This window comes from Stegostoma tigrinum, chromosome 9, assembly GCF_030684315.1.
Source record: "Stegostoma tigrinum isolate sSteTig4 chromosome 9, sSteTig4.hap1, whole genome shotgun sequence".
In the NCBI taxonomy this organism is placed as follows: Eukaryota; Metazoa; Chordata; class Chondrichthyes; order Orectolobiformes; family Stegostomatidae; genus Stegostoma; species Stegostoma tigrinum.
Window position 1 is genome coordinate 96,776,123 of NC_081362.1, and position 24,100 is coordinate 96,800,222.

Here is a 24,100-nt window from a genome sequence, read left to right on the forward strand (position 1 = left end):
TGCCGGGTGTGGTGGGGTTGGAGGGCAGTGTGGAGCGAAAAAGGGAGTCACAGAGAGAGTGGTCTCTCCGGAAAGCAGACAGGGGTGGGGATGGTAAAATGTCTTGGGTGGTGGGGTCGGATTGTAGATGGCAGAAGTGTCGGAGGATGATGCGTTGTATCCGGAGGTTGGTGGGGTGGTGTGTGAGAACGAGGGGGATCCTCTTTGGGTGGTTGTGGCGAGGGCGGGGTGTGAGGGATGTGTTGCGGGAAATGCGGGAGACGCGGTCAAGGGCGTTCTCGACCACTGTGGGGGGAAAGTTGCTGTCCTTGAAGAACTTGGACATCTGGGATGTGCGGGAGTGGAATGCCTCATCGTGGGAGCAGATGCGGCGGAGGCGTGGTGTGTGAGAACGAGGGGGATCAAGCAGAGGTTCACCTGCACATCTGCCAATGTGGTATACTACATCCACTGTACCCGGTGTGGCTCCCTCTACATTGGGGAAACCAAGCGGAGGTTTGGGCACCGCTTTGCAGAACACCTCCGCTCGGTTCGCAATAAACAACTGCACCTCCCAATCGCAAACCATTTCCACTCCCCCTCGCATTCTTTAGATGACATGTCCATCATGGGCCTCCTGCAGTGCCACAATGATGCCACACGAAGGTTGCAGGAACAGCAACTCATATTCCGCCTGGGAACCCTGCAGCCCAATGGTATCAATGTGGACTTCACCAGCTTCAAAATCTCCTCTTCCCCCACCGCATCCCAAAACCAGCCCAGTTCGTCCCCTCCCCCTACTGCACCACACAACCAGCCCAGCTCTTCCCCTCCACCCACTGCATCCCAAAACCAGTCCAACCTGTCTCTGCCTCCTTAACCTGTTCTTCCTCTCACCCATCCCTTCCTCCCACCCCAAGCCGCACCTCCATCTCCTACCTACTAACCTCATCCCACCTCCTTGACCTGTCCGTCTTCCCTGGACTGACCTATCCCCTCCCCACCTCCCCACCTATACTCTCCTCCCCACCTATCTTCTTTTCTCTCCATCTTCGGTCCGCCTCCCCCTCTCTCCCTATTTATTCCAGAACCCTCTCCCCATCCCCCTCTCTGATGAAGGGTCTAGGCCCGAAACGTCAGCTTTTGTGGTCCTGAGATGTGCTGTGTTCATCCAGCCTCACATTTTATTATCTTGGATTCTCCAGCATCTGCAGTTCCCATTATCACTGATTAAAACTCCATCTGTATTAGCCTTGAATATCTTTAATGACACAGCCCCGAGAGCCTTCAGAGGAGAACAGTTCAATAGATTCACTAACCTTCTCGAGAAGAAATTCTTCAGCTTTTAAGTTTTCAATTTTTGATTTATTCTTGAATCATTCTGATGTTTTTCTTTCACTCCCTATATCTTGTCCACGTAAGTATCCCTGACTATCCTCCTAGTCGTGACTCCTCTTTAACATGTTCATGTAACACACTTCCTGATTCTTTTTTCCTTCTGTTGGGGAGAAGACACTGCAGAATTCACAACTTTGAGCTTCTTTTGAATTTGGTATTGTCCGGTGATCTTTACTTGTAAAGGTCTTCCAGAGGCAATGTTAACACCTTTTGTCCACCAACAACATTCCAAGCTTTCATCTTTTTGCCTGCTCTAGATTTTATTGTTCATTCATCGTCTTTAAAGCTTGATGCTGTCTTTCCAAAGCTACTTCAGATGGTAAGCTGAAGACATTAATTGTTTAATTCCCAAACTATTCATCATTTCTTTGAATATTGCAAACATAATTTGTGTTTTATTGTTTCCTAGGATTTGGACATTGCCGGCTGGGCCCAGCATTTATTGCCCGTCCCTAGTTGCTCCTTGAAAAGCTGGTGGTGAGCTTCCTTCTTGAACTGCTGCTGTCCAAGTGCTGTAGGGTGACCCATAATCTCCTGAGGGAGGGAATTCCAGGATTGTGACCCAGTAACACCAAAGGAATGGTGATATATTCCCGAGTCAGAATGGTGAGTGGCTTGGAGGGGTTGTGTTCCCACGTATCTGCTAACCTTGTCCTTCTCGATGGAAGCAGTCCTCGGTTTGGAAGGTAAAATATCTGTCAAATCCTTGCTATGTAAATAAAGGTACTTATGGAAGTTTTCCATTTAAACCAGATGCCACAGTGAAATCCGAAATATCCTCTGAGCTACCACCTCTCTTTTCTTTCTTGGTTCTAATATTCTCCCTAAACAAGTCGTGTGTGATTTGCCCATGTCTTGGCAGTTTGGGCTTTATCAAAATGACCTGTTTCCACTTCTCTTTGTTTTTCATTCTCCCTCTCCTTCTAATTCAAAATTTTTCCCCTCTTTATTCATTCACGGGATGAGGGCATTGCTGGAAAGACAGCATTTATTGCCCATCCCTAACTGCCCAGAGAGCAATTAAGAGTCAACCACATTGCTGTGGGTCTGGAGTCACATGTAGACCAGACCAGGTAAGAATGGCAGATTTCCTTCCCTAAAGGGCATTAGTGAACCAGATGGGTTTTTCCTGACAATTGACAATGGATTCATGGTCATCGTTAGATTATTAATTCCAGATATTTATTGAATTCAAGTTCCACCATCGGATTTGAACCTGGGTCCCCAGAGCATTATCTGGGACTCTGGATTAACAGTCCAGTGGTTATACCACTAGGCCATTGCCTCTCCTATTTTGTTTCAAGATATCTTTAACTATCTGTCTCTACCCTTGCGTCAAGACTCACTAGGGTGGCCCACCAAAAATCAAGCCTTGCCATTCCCAGAGCAGTTACAAAATGTTAAAATTTTTAAAATAAGTATCCAAAATTCCCCTGAGCTAGTAGAGAGTATGGCCCAGGTTTTTGTACTGTAAAAGAATCACCATTTATTACAAATAATTAGACTCTGGCTAAGGTAAAAAAAATTATAAATTGTCAGCATTTAACTATGAACTAAAATTCTAATCTCGTTATAATGTCCCCCCAACACACATACACACACTCACACACAAACACACACACACACACACACACACACACCACAAACACACCACACACACACACACACACCACACACACACACCACACACAAACACACACACCCCACACACACACACAGACACACACACACAGACACACACACACAGACACACACACACATGCGCGCACGCGTGCACACACACACGCATATATATAAGCAGAAACAAGAAAACCACACACACACAGGGGGCCAGTCCGGTCTTGGTGCAAAGAGCTTGTTGATTTGGTTCTTGCTGACCCAAATGTTCCTTCCTGAGTTCCTTTTTTCAAATGGCTTCCAGTGATTTGCAGAAGGTACAGGATGGCTGCTTCATTTGCATATTGTCCCTCAATTATCAGTTCAAAGTCACAGCTTACAGCAACTGCTGAAAAAAGGTTGACTGATTTTCTTCAGGTTTAGTATGAGCTCTGACTATGTAGAACAAGGAGACAGCTCTCCCCATCTTATTCCCCATTGAGATCCAATCACATGGCCATTGGCAGGTAACAGGCCTTTGTCAGCAGGACCTTATCACTTGTACACAGTGGATGTTTTATTGAGAGCAAACATGGAAGAAAAGCAATGTTGTGGTCAAAATGGACATGTGTTGTTCTGAAAATCATTGTGTGTTTTGTGTAAATATGTTGTTCCTGTCCAGGTAAAATAAAAAATAACAAGAAGACATTTTGATTGAAATTGGAAACACCTTTTAACAATGCTGTTTCAATTTTCTTTTGAGGAAGATGTAATAAAGGTGTACAGTGTATATTATGATCATTTGAACATTTGGATTTTTAAAACAGAGACAGATGGAACTTGGTTTCAGTTCTGAGAATGTAACTTATGTCCTTTAACAAGTCAGAAAGTCATTTTGAAAAGTAACTGAAATACAACATTCATAAGGAAATATATGTATTACTAAGCCTCTACTTAGACTCATGTGGTGCTAATTAATGAATTGTTTATATTGATGAGTTTATGACATACAGAAAAACTAATGATCAGGGGATACTGGTGCTTTAGATTACGGTCAGTTCAGAAGAAGCCGGTATATGTTTGATCCTCAGAGAGAAATCAAGTTTTCAGTTCAGCAGAGCAGTTTCAGCTCAGCAGCAGCAGGGCAGGTTGGTTTATAAAATCTCTGAGGTGTCAGATGCTGTATCAAAGTTTTCACACTGTCAGAACATCAGTGGTCTTTAGAAGAACTTTAGAAGAACAACTAAAAAGACTCAGTAAAGACAGGTGAACATAGAACATAGAACAGAGAACAGTACAGCACAGAACAGGCCCTTCAGCCCACGATGTTGTGCCGACCATTGATCCTCATGTATGCACCCTCAAATTTCTGTGACCATATGCACGTCCAGCAGTCTCTTAAATGTCCCCAATGACCTTGCTTCCACAACTGCTGCTGGCAATGCATTCCATGCTCTCACAACTCTCTGTGTAAAGAACCCGCCTCTGACATCCCCTCTATACTTTCCTCCAACCAGCTTAAAACTATGACCCCTCGTGTTAGCCTTTTCTGCCCTGGGAAATAGTCTCTGGCTATCAACTCTATCTATGCCTCTCATTATCTTGTATACCTCAATTAAGTCCCCTCTGCTCCTCCATTTCTCCAATGAAAAGAGTCCGAGCTCAGTCAACCTCTCTTCATAAGATAAGCCCTCCAGTCTAGGCAGCATCCTGGTAAACCTCCTCTGAACCCTCTCCAAAGCATCCACATCTTTCCTATAACGGGGCGACCAGAACTGGACGCAGTATTCCAAGTGCAGTCTAACCAAAATTTTATAGAGCTGCAACAAAATCTTACGACTCTTAAACTCAATCCCCCTGTTAATGAAAGCCAAAACACCATATGCTTTCTTAACAACCCTGTCCACTTGGGTGGCCATTTTAAGGGATCTATGCTTCTGCACAGCAAGATCCCTCTGTTCCTCCACACTGCCAAGAATCCTATCCTTAATCCTGTACTCAGCTTTCAAATTTGACCTTCCAAAATGCATCACCTCGCATTTATCCAGGTTGAATTCCATCTGCCACCTCTCAGCCCATCTCTGCATCCTGTCAATGTCCCGCTGCAGCCTACAACAGCCCTCTATACTGTCAATGACACCTCCAACCTTCGTGTCGTCTGCAAACTTGCTGATCCATCCTTCAATCCCCTCATCCAAGTCATTAATAAAAATTACAAACAGTAGAGGCCCAAGGACAGAGCCCTGTGGAACACCACTCACCACTGACTTCCAGACAGAATATTTTCCTTCTACTACCACTCACTGTCTTCTGTTGGCCAGCCAATTCTATATTCGGACAGCTAAGTTCCCCTGTATCCCATTCCTCCTGACCTTCTGAATGAGCCTACCATGGGGAACCTTATCAAATGCCTTGCTGAAGTCCATATACACCACATCCACAGCTCGACCCTCATCAACTTTTCTAGTCACATCCTCAAAGAACTCGGTAAGATTTGTGAGGCATGACCTGCCCCTCACAAAGCCGTGTTGACTGCATTTAATCAAGCCATGCTCTTCCAGATGGTCATAAATCCTATTCCTCAGAATCCTTTCTAACACCTTGCAGACGACAGACGTGCGACTTACTGGTCTGTAATTGCCAGGGATTTCACTATTTCCTTTCTTGAAGAGAGGAATTACATTTGCCTCTCTCCAGTCCTCAGGTACGACTCCAGTGGAGAGCGAGGATGCAAAGATCTTCGCAAGTGGCAAAGCAATTGCATTTCTCGCTTCCCAAAGCAGCCGAGGACAAATCTGGTCCGGGCCTGGCGACTTGTCAATCTTAATGTTTGACAAAATTTTCAGCACATCAGCTTCCTCCAACTCTATCCATTCCAGCATGCACACCTGCTCTTCAAAGGTTTCATTCACTACAAAGTTCGTTTCTTTCGTAAAGACAGAAGCAAAAAACTCATTTAGGGCATCCCCTACCTCCTCAGACTCCACACACAAGTTCCCTATGCTATCCCTGATCGGCCCTACTCTTTCTTTGACCATTCTCTTATTTCTCACATAAGTCTAAAATGCCTTTGTGTTCTCCCTAATCCGTTCTGCCAAGCCTTTCTCGTGCCCCCTCCTGGCTTTCCTCAGACCATTTTTGAGCTCTTTCCTCACCTGCCTGTAATCCTCTAGAGCTGAGCTTGTCCCTAGCTTCCTCCACCTTATGTAAGCTACCTTCTTCCTTTTGACAAGAAGCTCCACCGCTCTCGTCATCCAAGGTTCCTTTATCTTACCCATTCTTGCCTGTCTCAGAAGGACATATTTATTCATCACTCGCAACAACTGTTCCTTAAACAGTCTCCACATGTCTATTGTGCCTTTACCATGGAACAATTGCTCCCAGTCCATGCTTCCTAACTCATGTCTAATCGCATCATAGTTTCCTCTTCCCCAATTAAATATCCTCCCATTTTGCCTAATCCTCTCCTTCTCCATAGCTATGTAGAATGTGAGGCAGTTATGGTCACTATCACCAAAATGCTCTCCCACCACAAGATCTGATACCTGCCCCGGCTCGTTTCCGAGTACCAAGTCTAGAATGGCCTCTCCCCTCGTCGGCCTGTCAACGTACTGAGTTAGGAAACCCTCCTGAACACATCTTACAAAAACAGCTCCATTCAAATCTTCTGCTCGAAGGAGGTTCCAATCAATATTAGGAAAGTTAAAGTCACCCATTACAACAACCCTACTGCGTCCGCACTTTTCCAAAATCTGCCGACCTATGCTTTCTTCAATCTCCCTGCTGCTATTGGGGGGGCCTGTAGTAAACCCCTAACGAGGTGACTACTCCCTTGCTGTTCCTAATTTCCACCCACACTGACTCGGTAGGCAGATCTTCCTCAACAATGGAAGCTTCTGTGGCTGTGATACTCTCTCTGATTAGTAGTGCTACACCCCCTTCTCTTTTTCCCCCCTCCCTATTCTTTTTAAATGTTCTAAACCCTGGAACATCCAGCAACCATTCCTGCCCCTGAGAAACCCATGTCTCTGTTATGGCCACAACATCATAGCACCAGGTACTGATCCATGCTCTAAGTTCATCACTTTTATTCCTGATACTCCTTGCATTAAAGCAAACACACTTTAACTGATCCCTTGGCTCCTTCCCAGGAAAATCCTTCCCACTAGCTGGTCTACCTCTTGCTACTGCCTCACCTGCATCAACTCTCACCTCCGGTGTACAGCTCAGGTTCCCACCCCCCTGCCATACTAGTTTAAACCCTCTCGAACTACTCGAGCAAACCTTCCACCCAGGACATTGGTCCCCTTCCAGTTCAGATGCAACCCGTCCTTCTTGTACAGGTCCCACCTTCCCCAGAAGGCATCCCAATTGTCTACATATCTGAAGCCCTCCCTCCTACACCAGCTGCGCAGCCACGTGTTCAGCTGCGCCCGCTCCCTGTTCCTCGCCTCGCTATCTCGTGGCACCGGTAGTAAACTAGAGAACACTACTCTGTTCGTCCTGCTTTGCAGCTTCCATCCTAACTCCCTGAAATCACTTTTTATATCCTCAATCCTTTTTCTGTCCATATCATTAGTGCCAATATGTAACACGATTTCTGGCTGTTCGCCCTCCCCTTTTAGAACCTTATACACCCGATTGGAGACGTCCCGGACCCTGGCACCAGGGAGGCAACATACCTTCTGGGAATCCCGATCCTGACCACGAAATCTCCTGTCGATTCCCCTAACTATCAAGTCCCCTACCACGAGTACTTTTCTATTCTGCCCCCTTCCCTTCTTTGCCACAGTGTCAGGCTCAGTGCCAGAGAACTGACTACTATGGCTTTCCTCTGGTAGGTCATCCCCCCCAGCAGTATCCAAAACAGTATACTTATTGCTGAGGGGAATGCCCACAGGAGATCTCTGCACTGTCTATCTGTCCCCTTTCCTCCCCCTAACTGTAACCCATCTATCCTTGTCCTGAGCCTTAGGTGTGACCAACTCCCAATAACTCCTCTCAATTACCCCCTCTGCCTCCCGAATGATCCGTAGTTCATCCAGCTCCAGCTCCATTTCCCTAACACAGTTTTCAAGGAGATGGAGTTGGGTGCACTTGGGTGAGGTGGTCTTTAACCTGGCACTGCCTCAGAGTGGACCTCCAGCCTGGAGTTGATTCCAGAGCGGTCTCCTGGCCTTAACAGCCTCAAGGCGAAGCCCAGCACGCACTGAAGACTAGGTTTCAGTGTGGACTGGATTGGATGGACTGTTGTTACGAATGTTCAATTTCTCCACTTTCTAATTTATTCTAATCATCTATAATGCTGGACCTTTTATTTCTTTATTTTTCTATTTTTTTCCCTGAGAACTTGTACTGAAGAATCTGTACCTAGGTACTTTGTAACTAAGATTGTGCCATAAGTGGTGACTTGTAAACTTTTCACTGTCCTTATTTGGGTACACGTGACAATAAAGCTAATTCAAGAAAGTAGGAAATGAAAGAGTTATGGTAGCAGTGATATTTCTCTGAAACTGAGTATCTGAAATGAATTTTGCTCAGCCGAGGGTTGTTTCTATGTTTCTATCCCTTACGTTGAAATTTTTTAAATTGACTTTTACAATACATACAGCTTTGCCTGATTTCTTGTGTAATGTGTGTTCTTTTGAAAAAGGCAACTTTTTTTGTAATGTGGCCGAAAGACAGTGGAAGATCCTGCTTTAAACCAAGGAAACTAATGTAAGAAGATGTTTGCAGATTTAGAAACAAGTTACTATACACATTGTAAGCTGTATCTACAATGTTGCTTTATTTGAGCGGTACAGACAAATCACAACCAATCTGTATGAATTCAGGGCAATTCCGCTCATACACAGTCTTTTGATTGGTTTTTGTTGAAGGTTCAAGACAGCTCAATATAGTAACAACTTCTTGATTGGGAAGATGACTATGGCCTTGTATACAATCAGGACAGCAGAGGCATTGAGCCCGACAAAGAGAAAGTATTCATTTTTCTGTCTCCACTCTCTGAGCGGAGAGAAAGGAAATCAGGTATCATTTTTATCCACGCAGAAAAATCTAGTATTCAGTTCAGCACAGCAGTCTCACCCTAACAGGAGGACTGGTGAGTTTATAAATCTCCAACTTCAGCTCTGATAAAGTACTTGAAACATTAACTGTCTTTCTCTCTTCTCCATAGATGCTGAGTTTCTCTAGCACTTTCTGTTTTTATTGTGGTTTATTACCATAAACTTAATCACAGCCTATTCTTTCTTATGGCACAGTGGCCCTCTGAGTTAGAAACTCCAGGTTCAAGTCCCCCTCCTGGACATGAAGGGAAAGGAAAGCATGTTTATGGCTTGACCAAAAGAGGTTTCCAATCTACAAATCCTTCCAGTCCTCCCCTGGCAAGTGGTAACAGTGGCATGATTTCCTGGGCAGACAGATTTCACATGGAGTGACCATGATCAAGCTATAGCCTCTTGTGATGTGCTCAGAGAAAAACTAGCCATATGAGAGACAAAGCATGTGCTTTGCCTGTCACCAGAAACAGGTAAGATCCTAAGTCTATATTTTATCAGCTAGAACTTGATCCTGTACACATACCTGCACCATTGAGACTGTAATTTTCCACCTCTATAACAATGCCATCCCTGGTCCTACATTGAATCACTTAACTGTTATGGTGAAGGACAAGGAAATTTGGCCCGTCATATCTTTACTGGCTCTCTGAGCATTTCAACTTAGAGCCAATCTCCTGCATTTTCTTCATACTCCTGTACATCATTTCTATTTAGCCCATTGTTTCATGAACTCTTCAATACCCACCAAATTTCCAGGCACTGCATTCCACATCCTAGTTACTCGCTGTGTGTTTTTCCCACATTACCCTTGCTTCTTTTGCAAAACACTGAAGTGGTGCTGTCTCATTCTTGAGATGGCTGGGAAGAGACTTGCTATATGCACTCTGAACAAACCCCTCTCAGTTTAGAAAGTAAAACCTAGTAAAACTCATCTCAGCTTTCTCCTGTCAAGGAGAACAGCCCTAAAGTCTCCGTTATATGCTCGGTTCTGAAGTGGCACATCCCTGGGACCGTTCTGGTAACCCTCACTTGAACACACACCTGCAGTGTGGCACCCAAACTTGTCCGCAACTCTCCAGCTAAGATCTAGCAAGTATCTTACATACATTCAGCATCATGTCCCTGCTCCGTGTCCCTTGTTATAAGGCCTAGAAACTATATACTATATTAACAGTTCTTTTAACCAGTCCTGCCATCTTTAATGACTTACATATTTATACGCCCAGGTCTTTATATTCCTACTCATCCTTTAGAAAAGTAGCTTTTATTTTATATTATCTCCGTATGTTCCCTGTATTAGAATACATCATGTCACTGTTCTCTACAATGAATGATATCTGCCACCTATATGCCCGCTCCACCAACTTGTCAATGACCTTTTGGAGTGCAACACTGTCCTCCTCCTCCTCCTCTGTTTACAATTCTCTCAAGTGTCATGTCATCTGCAAGCTTTGATATTGTCCCCTGCATTCTAAAACGTAGAATGTCAAGTTACTTCAAAAGCAAGTGTTACATTACCAATCCCAGGAACTCCCCTGCAAACTTCCTTCCAGTCCAGAAATTATCTATTGACCTCTGTGTCCTAGCCCTCAGGCAATTTTGTATCCACATTACTACTGTCTGTCCTATACCTTGACCTGTAACTTTCCTCACTAGTCTGTGTCGCACTGTATCAGACACTTTCTAGAAATCCATGGACACTGCGTCAACAATATTACCCTTGTCATTGCTGTACCTCTTCAAGAAGCTTTCAGCTTTTAGTTAGACATGGTTTTTCTTTAAAAATCCATAATGATTCTTCTGAATCAATCCACAGTTTTCCATGTGACAACTAATTCAATTCCCACATAATTATTTCTAGAAGGTTCCCCACCAAAGTGGAACTGACTGGATTGTAATTACAGGTACAAAGTTTACAATTTTTTTGAGTAAAGCCGTGGTATTAATGATTTCCGGTCTTCAGGCACCTCCCCTGAGCCTAGGGAACAGCAAGATTGTGGCCAGTGTCTCCACAATGTTTTCTCTCACTTCCTTCAAAATCCATGGATGCATCTCATTCAGTCTCCTCACGTTGTCACCTTTAAATGCTGATAGTGCATCTAATAGAAACACAGAATTCCTATTGCATGGAAGCAGGCCATTCAGCTTATCAAATCTACACTGACCCTCTGCACAGCATCCCACCCAGGCCCACACTCTCATCCTATCCATGTAACCTTGCATTTCCCATGGCTAATCCACAGATCCCTGGACACTACTTGCAATTTAGCACGGCCAATTCACCAAGCCTGCACATCTTTGGACTGTGAGTGGAAACCAGAGCACCCGGAGGAAACCCACGCAGACACGGGGAGAATGTGCAAACTCCACACAGACAGTTGCCTGAGGCTGGAATTGAAACCAGGTCTCTGGTGCTGTGAGGCTGCATTGCTAACCACTGAGCCAATGCGCCACTCAAAATACCCAGCTTTATTAATTTTGATCTTAACTCGTGACTGCTCCCATGACCTGGAGCAGCATCCTCCCTTTTCATACAGAGTCAGCTGCAAATGATCTATTTACCACCTTAGCAATGCCCCCTGCCTCTAAGAGCAAATCTCCCTTTTAGCCTCTGATCAGCCCCAGTCCTCCTTTCTTTATCATTGATGCGCTTAAAGAGACTTTGTCATTTTGCCTTACATTAGTCGCTAGCCTTTAATCATCATCCCTTTTTTTAATTTCCTTGTTTGCTTTTTTAATCTCCCCTCTGACCTCTCTTCTTGATTCTCCGCTGTAGTTACCACTTGACATAGACATCGGGTTAAAGAAGTAAAAAACGAGTTCATCTCCTTTATCATCCAGGAAGTTCTAGATTTATTTGTCCTACTTTTCCCTTTTGAGGGAAAGTACCTGGACTGAGGCCAAACCAGCTCATTGTTCACTGACTGTCTCTCTGACCAGCCTTTGGTTCTAGGCTTGTTGGCCCAGCCAAGGAGGTGATCCCATTGTTGATCAAACAATTCAGAAACACAGGCCAATGATCCAGAGAGATGGGTTTAACTCCCATTATGACAGATAGCGAAATGTGTATTTCGTAAAAGCCTGCCACAAAAAACTGTTGAATGTTGGAAAAAACATCAGGTTCACTGATATCATTCAGGGAAGAAAATCTGACATCCTTACCTGGTCTAGCTTGCATGTGACTCCAGGCTCACAGCAATGCGATTGACTCCTAACAATACCCTGAGAGAGAAATGCTGGCCTAACCAGAGATGCCCTCATCCCAGGGTGGCTGAAACATATCTCTGTTCTTGCCCAAGTGAAGTGTGAAAGTTGATTATTGTGTGTGTCATTCTCCAGCACTATCCTGATCTTTAGGATACAGAATCAGTCCGGTGAACCTTCACTGGCTTCCCCAAATAGCAAGAACATCCTTCCTCAGACCAGGAGATCAAAAACGTACACAATGTACAAGGTGTGGGTTCAATAAGGCCCTGTATAACTGCAGCAAGACAACCTTACTCCGATACTCTCATCCTCTCACTATGAAGGACAGCATGCCATATGCTGCACCTGCATCCCAACGTTCAGTGACCATTCCACATGACACCCAGGTCTCATTGCACCTCACCTTTTTGTAAACTGCCACCATTCAGGTAATAATCTGTCTTCCTGATTTTGTGACCAAAGTGGGTAACCTCACATTTATCCACATTATATTGCATTTACCAGGTATTTGTCCACTCAGCCAGTCTGTCCAAGTCACCCTGCAGCCTCTTGGCATCCTCCTCAGAGCACACACTGCCCCTAGCTTAGTGTCATCCGCATATTTGGAGACATTATATTCAATTCCTGCATCCAAATCATTAAAGTGTATTGTGAACAGCTCGGGTCCCAGCACTGAATCCTGTGGCACCCCACTCGTCACTGCCTTCCACTCTGAAAAAGACCCATTTATTCCAACTCTCTGCTTCCGGTCACCTAACCAGCTCTCTATCCGTGTCAATACGTTACCTCTGGTACCATGAGCTTTAATTTTCCTTACTAATCTGTTGTGTGGACCCTTGTCAAATTTGTTCCCCTACATCCTTCCTACTTGCTGGCGTATAGGTTTATGATAACTGTGATTGCATTTTCTTGTTCTTCTGGAGGACAAGGAAGCAAGGACATTTGGAGGTGTTTTTGAAACTGGAGGAAGGTGTGTAATGGAGCTCCCCAAGGGTTAGAATTGGCAGCTTTCTTTTTCCTGATACATCTTAATGAGCACAAACTTGGAGTATAGGGAACACATTCAGAGTTTGCAGACAGAAACTTGCAAGCATTCTAAACTGTGAGGAGTAAAATGCAGAATGTCCAAAGGTCAGGGAAAAATTGATGAAATGGCACACATGCAGCAGAAAGCCCTCTTGCTTTCACGGATGGCCACGGAGTGAGTGTCTGGCTGACTCACCTCATGCAGCTTCCACAGGAGATCAGTAGCAGGATGAGCAACAGCAAGGTCAGGGTAAAGAACAACCATAGATGCATTGAATAGGATCCACCACTCAAGGTCCAGGGCTCAGCGCCCATACTCAAAGGTAGAGCCAAGGATGATGCTATTAACTCATCTGAAAAAAATAATAAGATGCCTTACAGATATTGCTTTTAGAAGTATTTATAGAGGCCTAGAGTAATACAGCATGGAAAGAGGCCCTTAGCCCCAAACAGGTCCATACTGACCATGGCGCTCACTCAGTTAGATCCACTTGCCTACATTTGGTCCATATCCCTCTAAAACCTTCTCATCCAAGTACCTATCCACTTTTTTTATTTAAGTGTTGCTATTGTACCTACCTCAACCACTTTCTCTGGCAGCACATCCCATATACGCATCACTCTCAGCGTGAAAAAGTTGCCCCTCTGGTCCTTCTTAAGTTTTTGTCTCTCACCTTAAACCTATGCCCTCTAATTTTCAATTCCCCATCCCTGGGGAAAAGACCATAAGCATTCATCCTATCTTTGCCCCTCATGTTTTTGTACATGTCAGCAACGACACTCTTCATTCCCCTACATTCCAAGGAATAAATTCCTATCCTGGCCAACCTCGCCCTATAACTCAGGCCTCTTAGTCCTGGCAACATCCTCGTAAATATTCTTTGTGCACTTTCCAGTTGAACTATGTCTTTCCTATAACATGGTGATCAAAACTGTACACAATAGTGTGGCCTCAGCAGCAACTTATACAACTGGAACATACCGTCCCAATTCCCATACTCAATACTTTGACCAATCAAGGCCAGCACGCTAAATGCCTTCTTCACCACCCTGTCCACCTGCGATGTCACTTTCAACTAACTATGTACTTGTACTCCTAGGTCGCTCTGTTCTACAACACTCCTCAGGATCTTACCATTTACTATGGAAGTCCTACCTTGGTTTGACTTTCCAAAGCCCAACAGTTCACACTTATTTGTATGGAACTGCATTTGCCAATCCTCAGCCCACTTTTCCTCTGATCAAGATCCCTCTGCAGTTTTTGATAACCTCCTCACTACTAATGATGCTTCCTAATTTTGTATCATCCACAAACTTATTAATCATGCCTCATACATTTATGTAAATAAAAAATAACAAAAGGACCCAGTACCAACCCCTGTGGCACAACTCTAGTTACAGGCCTCCAGTCCGAGAAACAGTAATTTAACCATCACCCTCCGCTCCCACCATTTTTTGAACCCAATTAACTAGCTATCCCTGGATCCCATGCAACCTAACATTCATGACTAGCCTGCTGTGGGGGACCTTGTCAAAGACCTTACTAAAGTCCTTGTACACAATATCCACTGCCCTACCCTCATCTATCCACTTGGTTACCTCTTTGAAAAACTCTAAAAGATTTATCAGACATGGCTTCCCATGCTCAAAACCATTCTGACTATCCCTAATCAGATCTTGACTACCCAAATGTTGGTTGATCCTATCCCTCAGCATCCTCTCCAATAACTTGCCTACCACTGTATTCAGATTATCATGAAGGACCAGTGTTAAGAAGAGGGAAGACATTTTTAGTTTCATTTTAGATTGGTTCTGAGAATGGCAATGGGGGCTTCTGGAGATTTGTTTTATGTGCATGCATTTCAATTAGGACATTAAACAACTGAGATGAACAGTTCAGAGCATTAACAAAGTGTAGAAGAGATAGGAATGCCTGTAATGTTACCAGTAACACACAAAATCAGATTGGTCCAGAGGAATTCAAGCAGAAACCTATCCAAATCATAGAGAAAAGTTGGTTAACAGCAGAGATGATAATAGGTTAATAGTCTTCAAAACATTTAGGGGAAAAAGAGAAAAGTCTGAAGCTGACTCCAAATGCAAAAGGCTATAGCCGTGCCAGAAAGAAAAGATGTCACCCAGGTCTGCTCAATAAATTAGTTTCATGATCACATGTTAAGAAGCAAGTGAGCTGAGTTAGCAGCTTGTTGAGAAGCTCGAAAAGAGGCACTAAGTGAAGAAATTAGCATATAGAAATCTGCCAATATGAAACCAAATAAAGCCATACTAACAAAACAAGGAACTATTGTGTAGAGATAACAAAGTGGGGAGCTGGATGAACACAGCAGGTGTAGAGATAGATTGACCTTTCACTGGAGTTTGAGAGACTGGATTTGTTTTTGAAGAAGGTTCTAGGCCCGAAACGTCAGCTTTCCTGCTCCTCTGATGTTGCTTGGCCTGCTGTGTTCATCCTGCTCTACACCTTGTAATCTCAGATTCTCCAGCATCTGCAGTTCCTACTATCTCTGTGGGAATCAATGGCGAGGCTTGCATTTATTACCATGTCAGTGTCTCAGAGCTTTTGCTGCCGGGCCTGACTCACAATGCAGTGGGCAGAGATAATGGGAACTGCAGATGCTGGAGAATCCAAAATAACAAACTGCACCTCCCAGTCTCAAACCATTTCCACTCCCCCTCCCATTCCTCAGACGACATGTCCATCATGGGCCTCCTGCAGGGCCACAATGATGCCACCCGAAGGTTGCAGGAACAGCAACTCATATTCTGCTTGGGAACCCTGCAGCCCAATGGTATCAATGTGGACTTCACAAGCTTCAAAATCTCCCCGCCCCCCCACTGCATTCCAAAACCAGCCCAGTTCGTCCCCTCCCCCCACTGCATCACAAAACCAGCCCAGCTCTTCCCCTCCCCCCACTACACCCCAAAACCAGACCAGCTCGTCCCCGCCTCCCAAACCTGTTCTTCCTCTCACCTATCCCTTCCTCCCATCTCAAGCCCCACCCCCATTTCCTACCTACTAACCTCATCCTGCCCCCCTGACCTGTCCGTCTTCCCCGGACTGACCTATCCCCTCCCCACCTCCCTACCTATACTCACTTCTACTGGCTCCATCCCCGCCTCTTTAACTTGTCTGTCTCCTCTCCACCTATTTTCTCCTCTCTCCATCTTCGGTCCGCCTCCCCTTCTCTCCCTATTTATTCCCTCTCCCCATCCCCCTCTCTGATGAAGGGTCTAGGCTTGAAACGTCAGCTTTTGTGCTCCTGAGATGCTGCTTGGCCTGCTGTGTTCATCCAGCCCCACACTTTGTTATCTCACAATGCAGTGGGAATTTGATTACACTTTAGGATCTGCTGGGCCACTGCACAAGTGTACAGACAGTTCAGGTAAGGACCTCAGGGCATTCTTTCTCCTGGATCTCAGCAAAAATCTGGCGTCTGGTGATCCCTTGCATATATTTCTTTTAATAAAACAGAATTGAGGGGGCCCTCTTGTGGAGCAGTGGTGGTGCCCCTACCCCTGGACTGGGAGTCCAGGGCTCAAGTCCCACCTGCTCCTGAGGTGTGCCATAACATCTCTGAACTGATTGATTAGAAAAATATGTTAAATCAAAAATAAAAACAAGATGCAAAGGGCTCTTGTAACATAGTGGTGGTGTCCCTTCTTGCAAACCAGGAGAGCTGAGTTCAAGTCCTACCTACTGCAGAGCTGTGTACCTGTATGCCTGAACAGGCTGATTAAAAATATCTAAAACGGGAACCAAATTGTCAAACTGTCAAGGAAGAACTGAAGCGTCCCATCATATCATCGCACAAATGATGTTTCCAACTCGACTCCAGTCATTCCTGATGTGTCTAAAGTTTACCTGATTTTGTTTTTTGGGCAAGAGTTTCACTTGGCAACACGGTGATGTCGAGGCTCCAGGCCCATACCTGTTTACATTAAAAACCGAAAGAACTGCGAATGCTGTAAATCCGGAACAAAAACAAAGTTGCTGGAAAATCAGACCTGCTGAGCTTCTCCAGCAACTTTGTTTTTGTTCCTGTTTACATTAAATTCACCCATTTCGCATCGATGTACACAGTAACAGCCCACCCTGCTCTAACTAAAACATAACCTCTAGTCGGTTTGATAGTGGCACTGACCTGAGTTTTATTCAATTCTGGTCTTCATTGTGACTTTGCCCAGCTCTCCAGTGAAGTGCGGTTTCTCTAATCACACCTCCCAGTGATACCGAGTGCGGAAACCTGTGTGTACTCACAAGCAGCGGCTGGTGTGAGAGTCGAACTTCTCGCCGGCAGTATAGCCTTCAGGGGTAGGAGGCCCTCCATAGGGGTAAGGGAGGGTCTGAGTGAAGAGGGTGTCTCCGCATCACTGTGCCCACAGCCAGACCCAGGTGCTGCTGTGAGGGATTCAGGCCACACACAGCCCACTGCACTGCGCCCCTGCCACCTCCCTGCCTGCCCCGCTGCCTTCTCCTCAGAAACCACCAGCTGAGGCTCTCTCAGGGACCGGCTCAGAGCAGCTGGAAGAAGGCCAGCTAAAGTAACTCTCCACTTCTCTGCCAGCGTGTGTGTGTGTGTGTGTGTGTGTGTCCCTGACCCTGACACCCAGCAACTCATCATTCCGACAGCCTTAACTCTTTCACAACCGGGGTGCTCTCACTCCCACTTACACTCTCACACACTTGCTCAGTCGCAGCCTCACACTCACTCATTCACACTCTCACTCACACTCTCGCACACCCATATTCTCATTCATTCATATACACAGACACACTCTTATTCACTTATTCACACACACACACTTACTGACTCTTACACTGACTCTCACTCACGTTCTCACACTCACACTCTCACCTACTCTCACTCACCCACACCTCACCATCACTCACTCTCTCTCACACACTCACTCACACACACACATTCATTTATTCACACACACATTACTGACACTTATATTCACTCTCATGCTCTCACATTCACTCATAATCTCACACTCACACACACTCTCACACACTCACTCACACTCCCACACTCACCCACACACACACTTACTGATGCTCACGTTCACTCACACTCACACACATTCTCACACTCACACTGTCTCACACTCACTGTCACTTTCCCCTCTTGCCCTGCATTGCCTTCCCCAGACTGACCTACATTGCCCCATTCCTCCTCCCCCAGCCTCAGGGAGAGCTGCTGATGCCTGGCCTGGGTTCCCAGATTGGCTCAGGTCCAGGCTGGGACTTCTCCTTGTTTTAAACTGACTCCAAGGGCTGAGCTAGGCAGGGAGCCAACAGACTGAGGGCTTTAGTGGTCAGGGGGGAGGGGTGCAGAGATACAGCAGTTTCACACACAGCTCACCCCCACAGCAGGGCAGTGTGGCACAAGGAGCGACTACAGCCCCTCGTCCATCAAAGTAACAAAAGACAAAAAGCACTCAGCTGTTGGACCGCAGCAGGCTGTTTATGAGGGACACAGGGAGTTCCAGGGAGTAAAACATGATGATTTTTCAATTTTTGAGGTTTATTGTTGACCAATTGTCTGTCTTTCAGATAAATCCCATCACAGATTCTACCCCCTCATTTACCCTCTCCCACAGCCCAGTGTACACTCCCATCCCATTACTCTTTGCTCCTGCACAGTGTTGTTTTGCTGTGAGGGGCTCAGGCAAACAGGCTAATTTCTCATCCTCTGGCAGTCTCTAAGCTCACTCTGCTGCCCAGATGTACGTTTATCAGTTAGAAACCAGGCCAGGCTCTTGTTGCTCTGTGGTATAGTCCCTAACTCTGAGCTAGGAGATCCAGGTTAAAATCCCACCCGGCCTAGAAGTCTGTAATACCATCTCTGAATGGGTCGATGAGAAAATATCTCTAATCAGACAGCATCATTTTGTCCACATCAAACAACAGTCCTGGGCTTTTAATATACACACACACAGTATGACATACAGAAACTGCAGCAAAATCTGTGCAAAATGTCCAGAATGTGAAAGGTGGTCATGTCCCTTGTGCAACACAGTGCCTGTCCTTGACAGACCAGCTGCGTGAAGTAATGTTACAAGCTCATGTAGCACATGGAACAAGGAAGAGAGTTTGTTCGAACATTCCTTTCTCACCCAACTGATAAAGTTTCAGTAACATTTCTCTTTTCTGGGTATGGGACTGACAACCATCACATGACAGAGAGAGGGTGAGGGGGAGAGAGAAAGAGAGTCAGGGAAAGGAAGAAAGGATCCTGAAGGGGAGTGTGCCTTCACCTAAACTAGGATGTTGCGTTGAATGAGCTAAACAAGTCAAAAGGACATAAAGGTATGTTACAGTTTTCAGGGCCACAGGACATTCCAACGCATGAACAGTAAACAAAGTATTTTTAAGGGCTGCAGCAGCTTCACAGTAGGAATCTGTGTAGATGGGTCATGCATGTCACTGGCTAGGCCAATATTTATTGTTTATCACTTGTTGTCCTGGAGAATGGAGCGGTGCACTGCCCCTCTAATTGCTGCAGCCCATGCAGTGTAGTGACACACAGCATATTCCGAGTCAGAGGGAATTCCAGGTATTTGATCCAATGATAATGAAAGAACAGTGATTGAACTGCAAGTCTGCATAGTGTCTGAAATAGCCATACCTATGAACGCCATTTACAAGTTCGCTGATGACACCAACGTAGTGGGATGGATATCTAATTACGTTGAGTCAAAATACGAAAGGAGATAGAGGTGACATGGTGCAAAGAAAATGATCTGTCTCTCAATGTCGGCAAAACGAAAGAACTGGTCATTGGCTTCAGAAAGAAAGGAGAAGAACACGCCCCCACCTACTTCAAAAAACTGAGGTCGAGAGGGGACCAATGTCCTGGATGGAAGGTTTGCTCGAGTAGTTCGAGAGAGTTTAAACCAGTATGGCAGGGGGTTGGGAACCTGAGCTGTACACCGGAGGTGAGAGTTGATGCAGGTGAGGCAGTAGCAAGAGGTAGGCCAGCTAGTGGGAAGGATTTTCCTGGGAAGGAACCAAGGGATCAGTTAAAGTGTGTTTGCTTTAACGCAAGGAGTATCAGGAATAAAAGTGATGAACTTAGAGCATGGATCAGTACCTGGTGCTATGATGTTGTGGCCATAACAGAGACATGGGTTTCTCAGGGGCAGGAATGGTTGCTGGATGTTCCAGGGTTTAGAACATTTAAAAAGAATAGGGAGGGGGGAAAAAGAGGAGGGGGTGTAGCACTACTAATCAGAGAGAGTATCACAGCTACAGAAGCTTCCATTGTCGAGGAAGATCTGCCTACTGAGTCAGTGTGGGTGGAAATTAGGAACAGCAAGGGAGTAGTCACCTCGTTAGGGGTTTACTACAGGCCCCCCAATAGCAGCAGGGAGATTGAAGAAAGTATAGGTCGGCAGATTTTGGTAAAGTGCGGACGCAGTAGGGTTGTTGTAATGGGTGACTTTAACTTTCCCAATATTGATTGGAATCTCCTTCGAGCAGAAGATTTGAATGGAGCTGTTTTTGTAAGGTGTGTTCAGGAGGGTTTCCTAACTCAGTACGTTGACAGGCCGACGAGGGGAGAGGCCATTCTAGACTTGGTGCTCGGAAACGAGCCGGGGCAGGTATCAGATCTTGTGGTGGGAGAGCATTTTGGTGATAGTGACCATAACTGCCTCACATTCTACATAGCTATGGAGAAGGAGAGGATTAGGCAAAATGGGAGGATATTTAATTGGGGAAGAGGAAACTATGATGCGATTAGACATGAGTTAGGAAGCATGGACTGGGAGCAATTGTTCCATGGTAAAGGCACAATAGACATGTGGAGACTGTTTAAGGAACAGTTGTTGCGAGTGATGAATAAATATGTCCCTCTGAGACAGGCAAGAATGGGTAAGATAAAGGAACCTTGGATGACGAGAGCGGTGGAGCTTCTTGTCAAAAGGAAGAAGGTAGCTTACATAAGGTGGAGGAAGCTAGGGACAAGCTCAGCTCTAGAGGATTACAGGCAGGCGAGGTAGGAGCTCAAAAATGGTCTGAGGAGAGCCAGGAGGGGACACGAGAAAGGCTTGGCAGAACGGATGAGGGAGAACACAAAGGCATTTTACTTATGTGAGGAATAAGAGAATGGTTAAAGAAAATGTAGGGCCGATCAGGGATAGCATAGGGAACTTGTGTGTGGAGTCTGAGCAGGTAGGGGAAGCCCTTTTTGCTTCTGTCTTTACGAAAGAAACGAACTTTGTAGTGAATGAAACGTTTGAAGCGCAGGTGTGCATGCTGGAATGGATAGAGATAGAGGAAGCTGATGTGCTGAAAATTTTGTCAAACATTAAGATTGTTAAGTCACCAGGCCCGGACCAGATTTGTCTTCGGCTGCTTTGGGAAGCGAGAAATGCAATTGCTTCGCCACTTGCGAAGATCTTTGCATCCTCGCTCTCCACTGGAATCATACCTGAGGACTGGAGAGAGGCAAATGTAATTCCTCTCTACAAGAAAGGAAATAGGGAAATCCCTGGCAATTACAGACCTGTAAGTCTCACGCCTGTAGTCTGCAAGGTGTTAGAAAGGATTCTGAGGGATAGGATTTATGACCATCTGGAAGAGCATGGCTTGATTAAATGCAGTCAACACGGCTTTGTGAGGGGCAGGTCATGCCTCACAAACCTTATCGAGTTCTTTAAGGATGTGACTAGAAAAGTTGATGAGGGCCGAGCTGTGGATATGGTGTATATGGACTTCAGTAAGGCATTTGATAAGGTTCCCCATGGTAGGCTCATTCAGAAGGTCAGGAGGAATGGGATACAGGGGAACTCAGCTGTCCGAATACAGAATTGGCTGGCCAACAGAAGACAGCGAGTGGTAGTAGAAGGAAAATATTCTGTCTGGAAGTCAGTGGTGAGTGGTGTTCCACAGGGCTCTGTCCTTGGGCCTCTACTGTTTGTAATTTTTATTAATGACTTGGATGAGGGGATTGAAGGATGGGTCAGCAAGTTTGCAGACGACACGAAGGTTGGAGGTGTCATTGACAGTATAGAGGGCTGTTGTAGGCTGCAGCGGGACATTGACAGGATGCAGAGATGGGCTGAAAGGTGGCAGATGGAATTCAACCTGGATAAATGCGAGGTGATGCATTTTGGAAGGTCGAATTTGAAAGCTGAGTACAGGATTAAGGATAGGATTCTTGGCAGTGTGGAGGAACAGAGGGATCTTGGTGTGCAGATACATAGATCCCTTAAAATGGCCACCCAAGTGGACAGGGTTGTTAAGAAAGCATATGGTGTTTTGGCTTTCATTAACAGGGGGATTGAGCTTAAGAGTCATGAGATCTTGTTGCAGCTCTATAAAACTTTGGTTAGACCGCACTTGGAATACTGCGTCCAGTTTTGGTTGCCCTATTATAGGAAAGATGTGGATGCTTTGGAGAGGGTTCAGAGGAGGTTTACCAGGATGCTGCCTGGACTGGAGGGCTTATCTTATGAAGAGAGGTTGACTGAGCTCGGACTTTTCTTATTGGAGAAAAGGAGGAGGAGAGGCGACCTAATCGAGGTATACAAGATAATGAGAGGCATAGATAGAGTTGATAGCCAGAGACTATTTCCCAGGGCAGAAAAGGCTAACACGAGAGGTCATAGTTTTAAGCTGGTTGGAGGAAAGTATAGAGGGGATGTCAGAGGCAGGTTCTTTACGCAGAGAGTTGTGAGAGCATGGAATGCGTTGCCAGCAGCAGTTGTGGAAGCAAGGTCATTGGGGTCATTTAAGAGACTGCTGGACATGTATATGGTCACAGAAATTTGAGGGTGCATACATGAGGATCAATGGTCGGCACAACATTGTGGGCTGAAGGGCCTGTTCTGTGCTGTACTGTTCTATGTTCTATGTTCTATGAGAGGGTGAAGAGCATCGAGTTTCTTGGAGGGATGATAACTGATGACCTTTCCTAGACTTCCCATGTAAGTACAGCAGTCAAGAAGACACAACAAAGCCTCTTCTTCCTCAGGCGGCCCAGGAAACTTGTCATGTCCATAAGGCCCCTCACCAACTCCTACAGATGCACCGTTAAAACATACTGTCCGGTTGAGCTCTGAGGAAGGGTCACCGGACCTGAAATGTTAACACTGCTTTTTCCTTCACAGATGCTGCCAGCCCTGCTGGGCTTTTCCAGCAACTTTGTTTTTGCTCCTGTCCGGGTGCATAGTGCCCTGGTGCGGCAACTGCTGTGCCCAGGACCATAAGAAACTACAGAATGAGGTGTGCAGAGCCCAGTCCATCACAGAAGCCTGCTTTCCACCCAAGGGCTCTATTTACACGGCTCGCTGCTGCAGAAAGGCGGCCAACATCATCAAAGACCCATCGCACCCTGGTAATGAGCTCCTTACAACCTCTTCCATCAGCCAGAAGATACAGAAGCCTGAACACACGCACGAGCAGCTTCAGGAACAGCTTGTTTCTGGCCGTTATCAGACTGTTGAATAGATTCTAGCCTCAAATAACGTAAGCTGCAATGTAACCTGTATGCCTCTCAGTCTTTTTGATCTGTACATCTTTGGAAGCTATGATCTGCCTATACCGCTTGTAAACAAAGCTTTTCACTGTATTTGGGTACACATGACAATAGATCAATAAATCAATAACGATGCAGAGATTGTGATCAATTTTAATTACAGTTGGGTCTGAGGCTCAATCCAGCTTCAGAGCCAGACTGTGCAGCATGTGAGAAGTCCAGACAAATCGAGGACAATAGCAATATTAAGCTGCAGGATCATCATCCAGGCGTACAGAGGAGAGATCACACCAGGAAGTTTGGTCTTGCTCCGAGCCCAGGAAA

The 24,100-nt window shown here is 45.5% G+C and overlaps 1 protein-coding gene and 1 long non-coding RNA gene across 3 annotated transcripts in view; one reads left to right on the forward strand and one right to left on the reverse strand.

The window, feature by feature from the left end:
* The window catches only part of LOC125455060 (uncharacterized), a 28,603-nt gene extending 10,842 nt beyond the window's left edge, over nucleotides 1-17,761 (reverse strand). For both annotated transcript variants that reach the window (XM_048536583.2, XM_059648838.1), the window contains exons 1-2: nucleotides 17,432-17,761; nucleotides 13,465-13,621 (exon numbers count right to left, since the gene is read on the reverse strand). In XM_048536583.2, coding sequence (XP_048392540.1) covers nucleotides 13,465-13,583 — 119 coding nt within the window. In that variant the 5' untranslated portion in view covers nucleotides 13,584-13,621; nucleotides 17,432-17,761. The remainder of the gene's footprint in view (nucleotides 1-13,464; nucleotides 13,622-17,431) is intronic.
* Nucleotides 17,762-19,519: 1,758 nt separating this feature from the next.
* On the forward strand, nucleotides 19,520-23,913 carry LOC132210039 (uncharacterized). Its single transcript, XR_009446203.1, has 2 exons — nucleotides 19,520-19,602; nucleotides 23,409-23,913. It is a non-coding gene; the product is annotated as an uncharacterized LOC132210039 (long non-coding RNA).
* The last annotated feature ends 187 nt before the right edge of the window (nucleotides 23,914-24,100 follow it).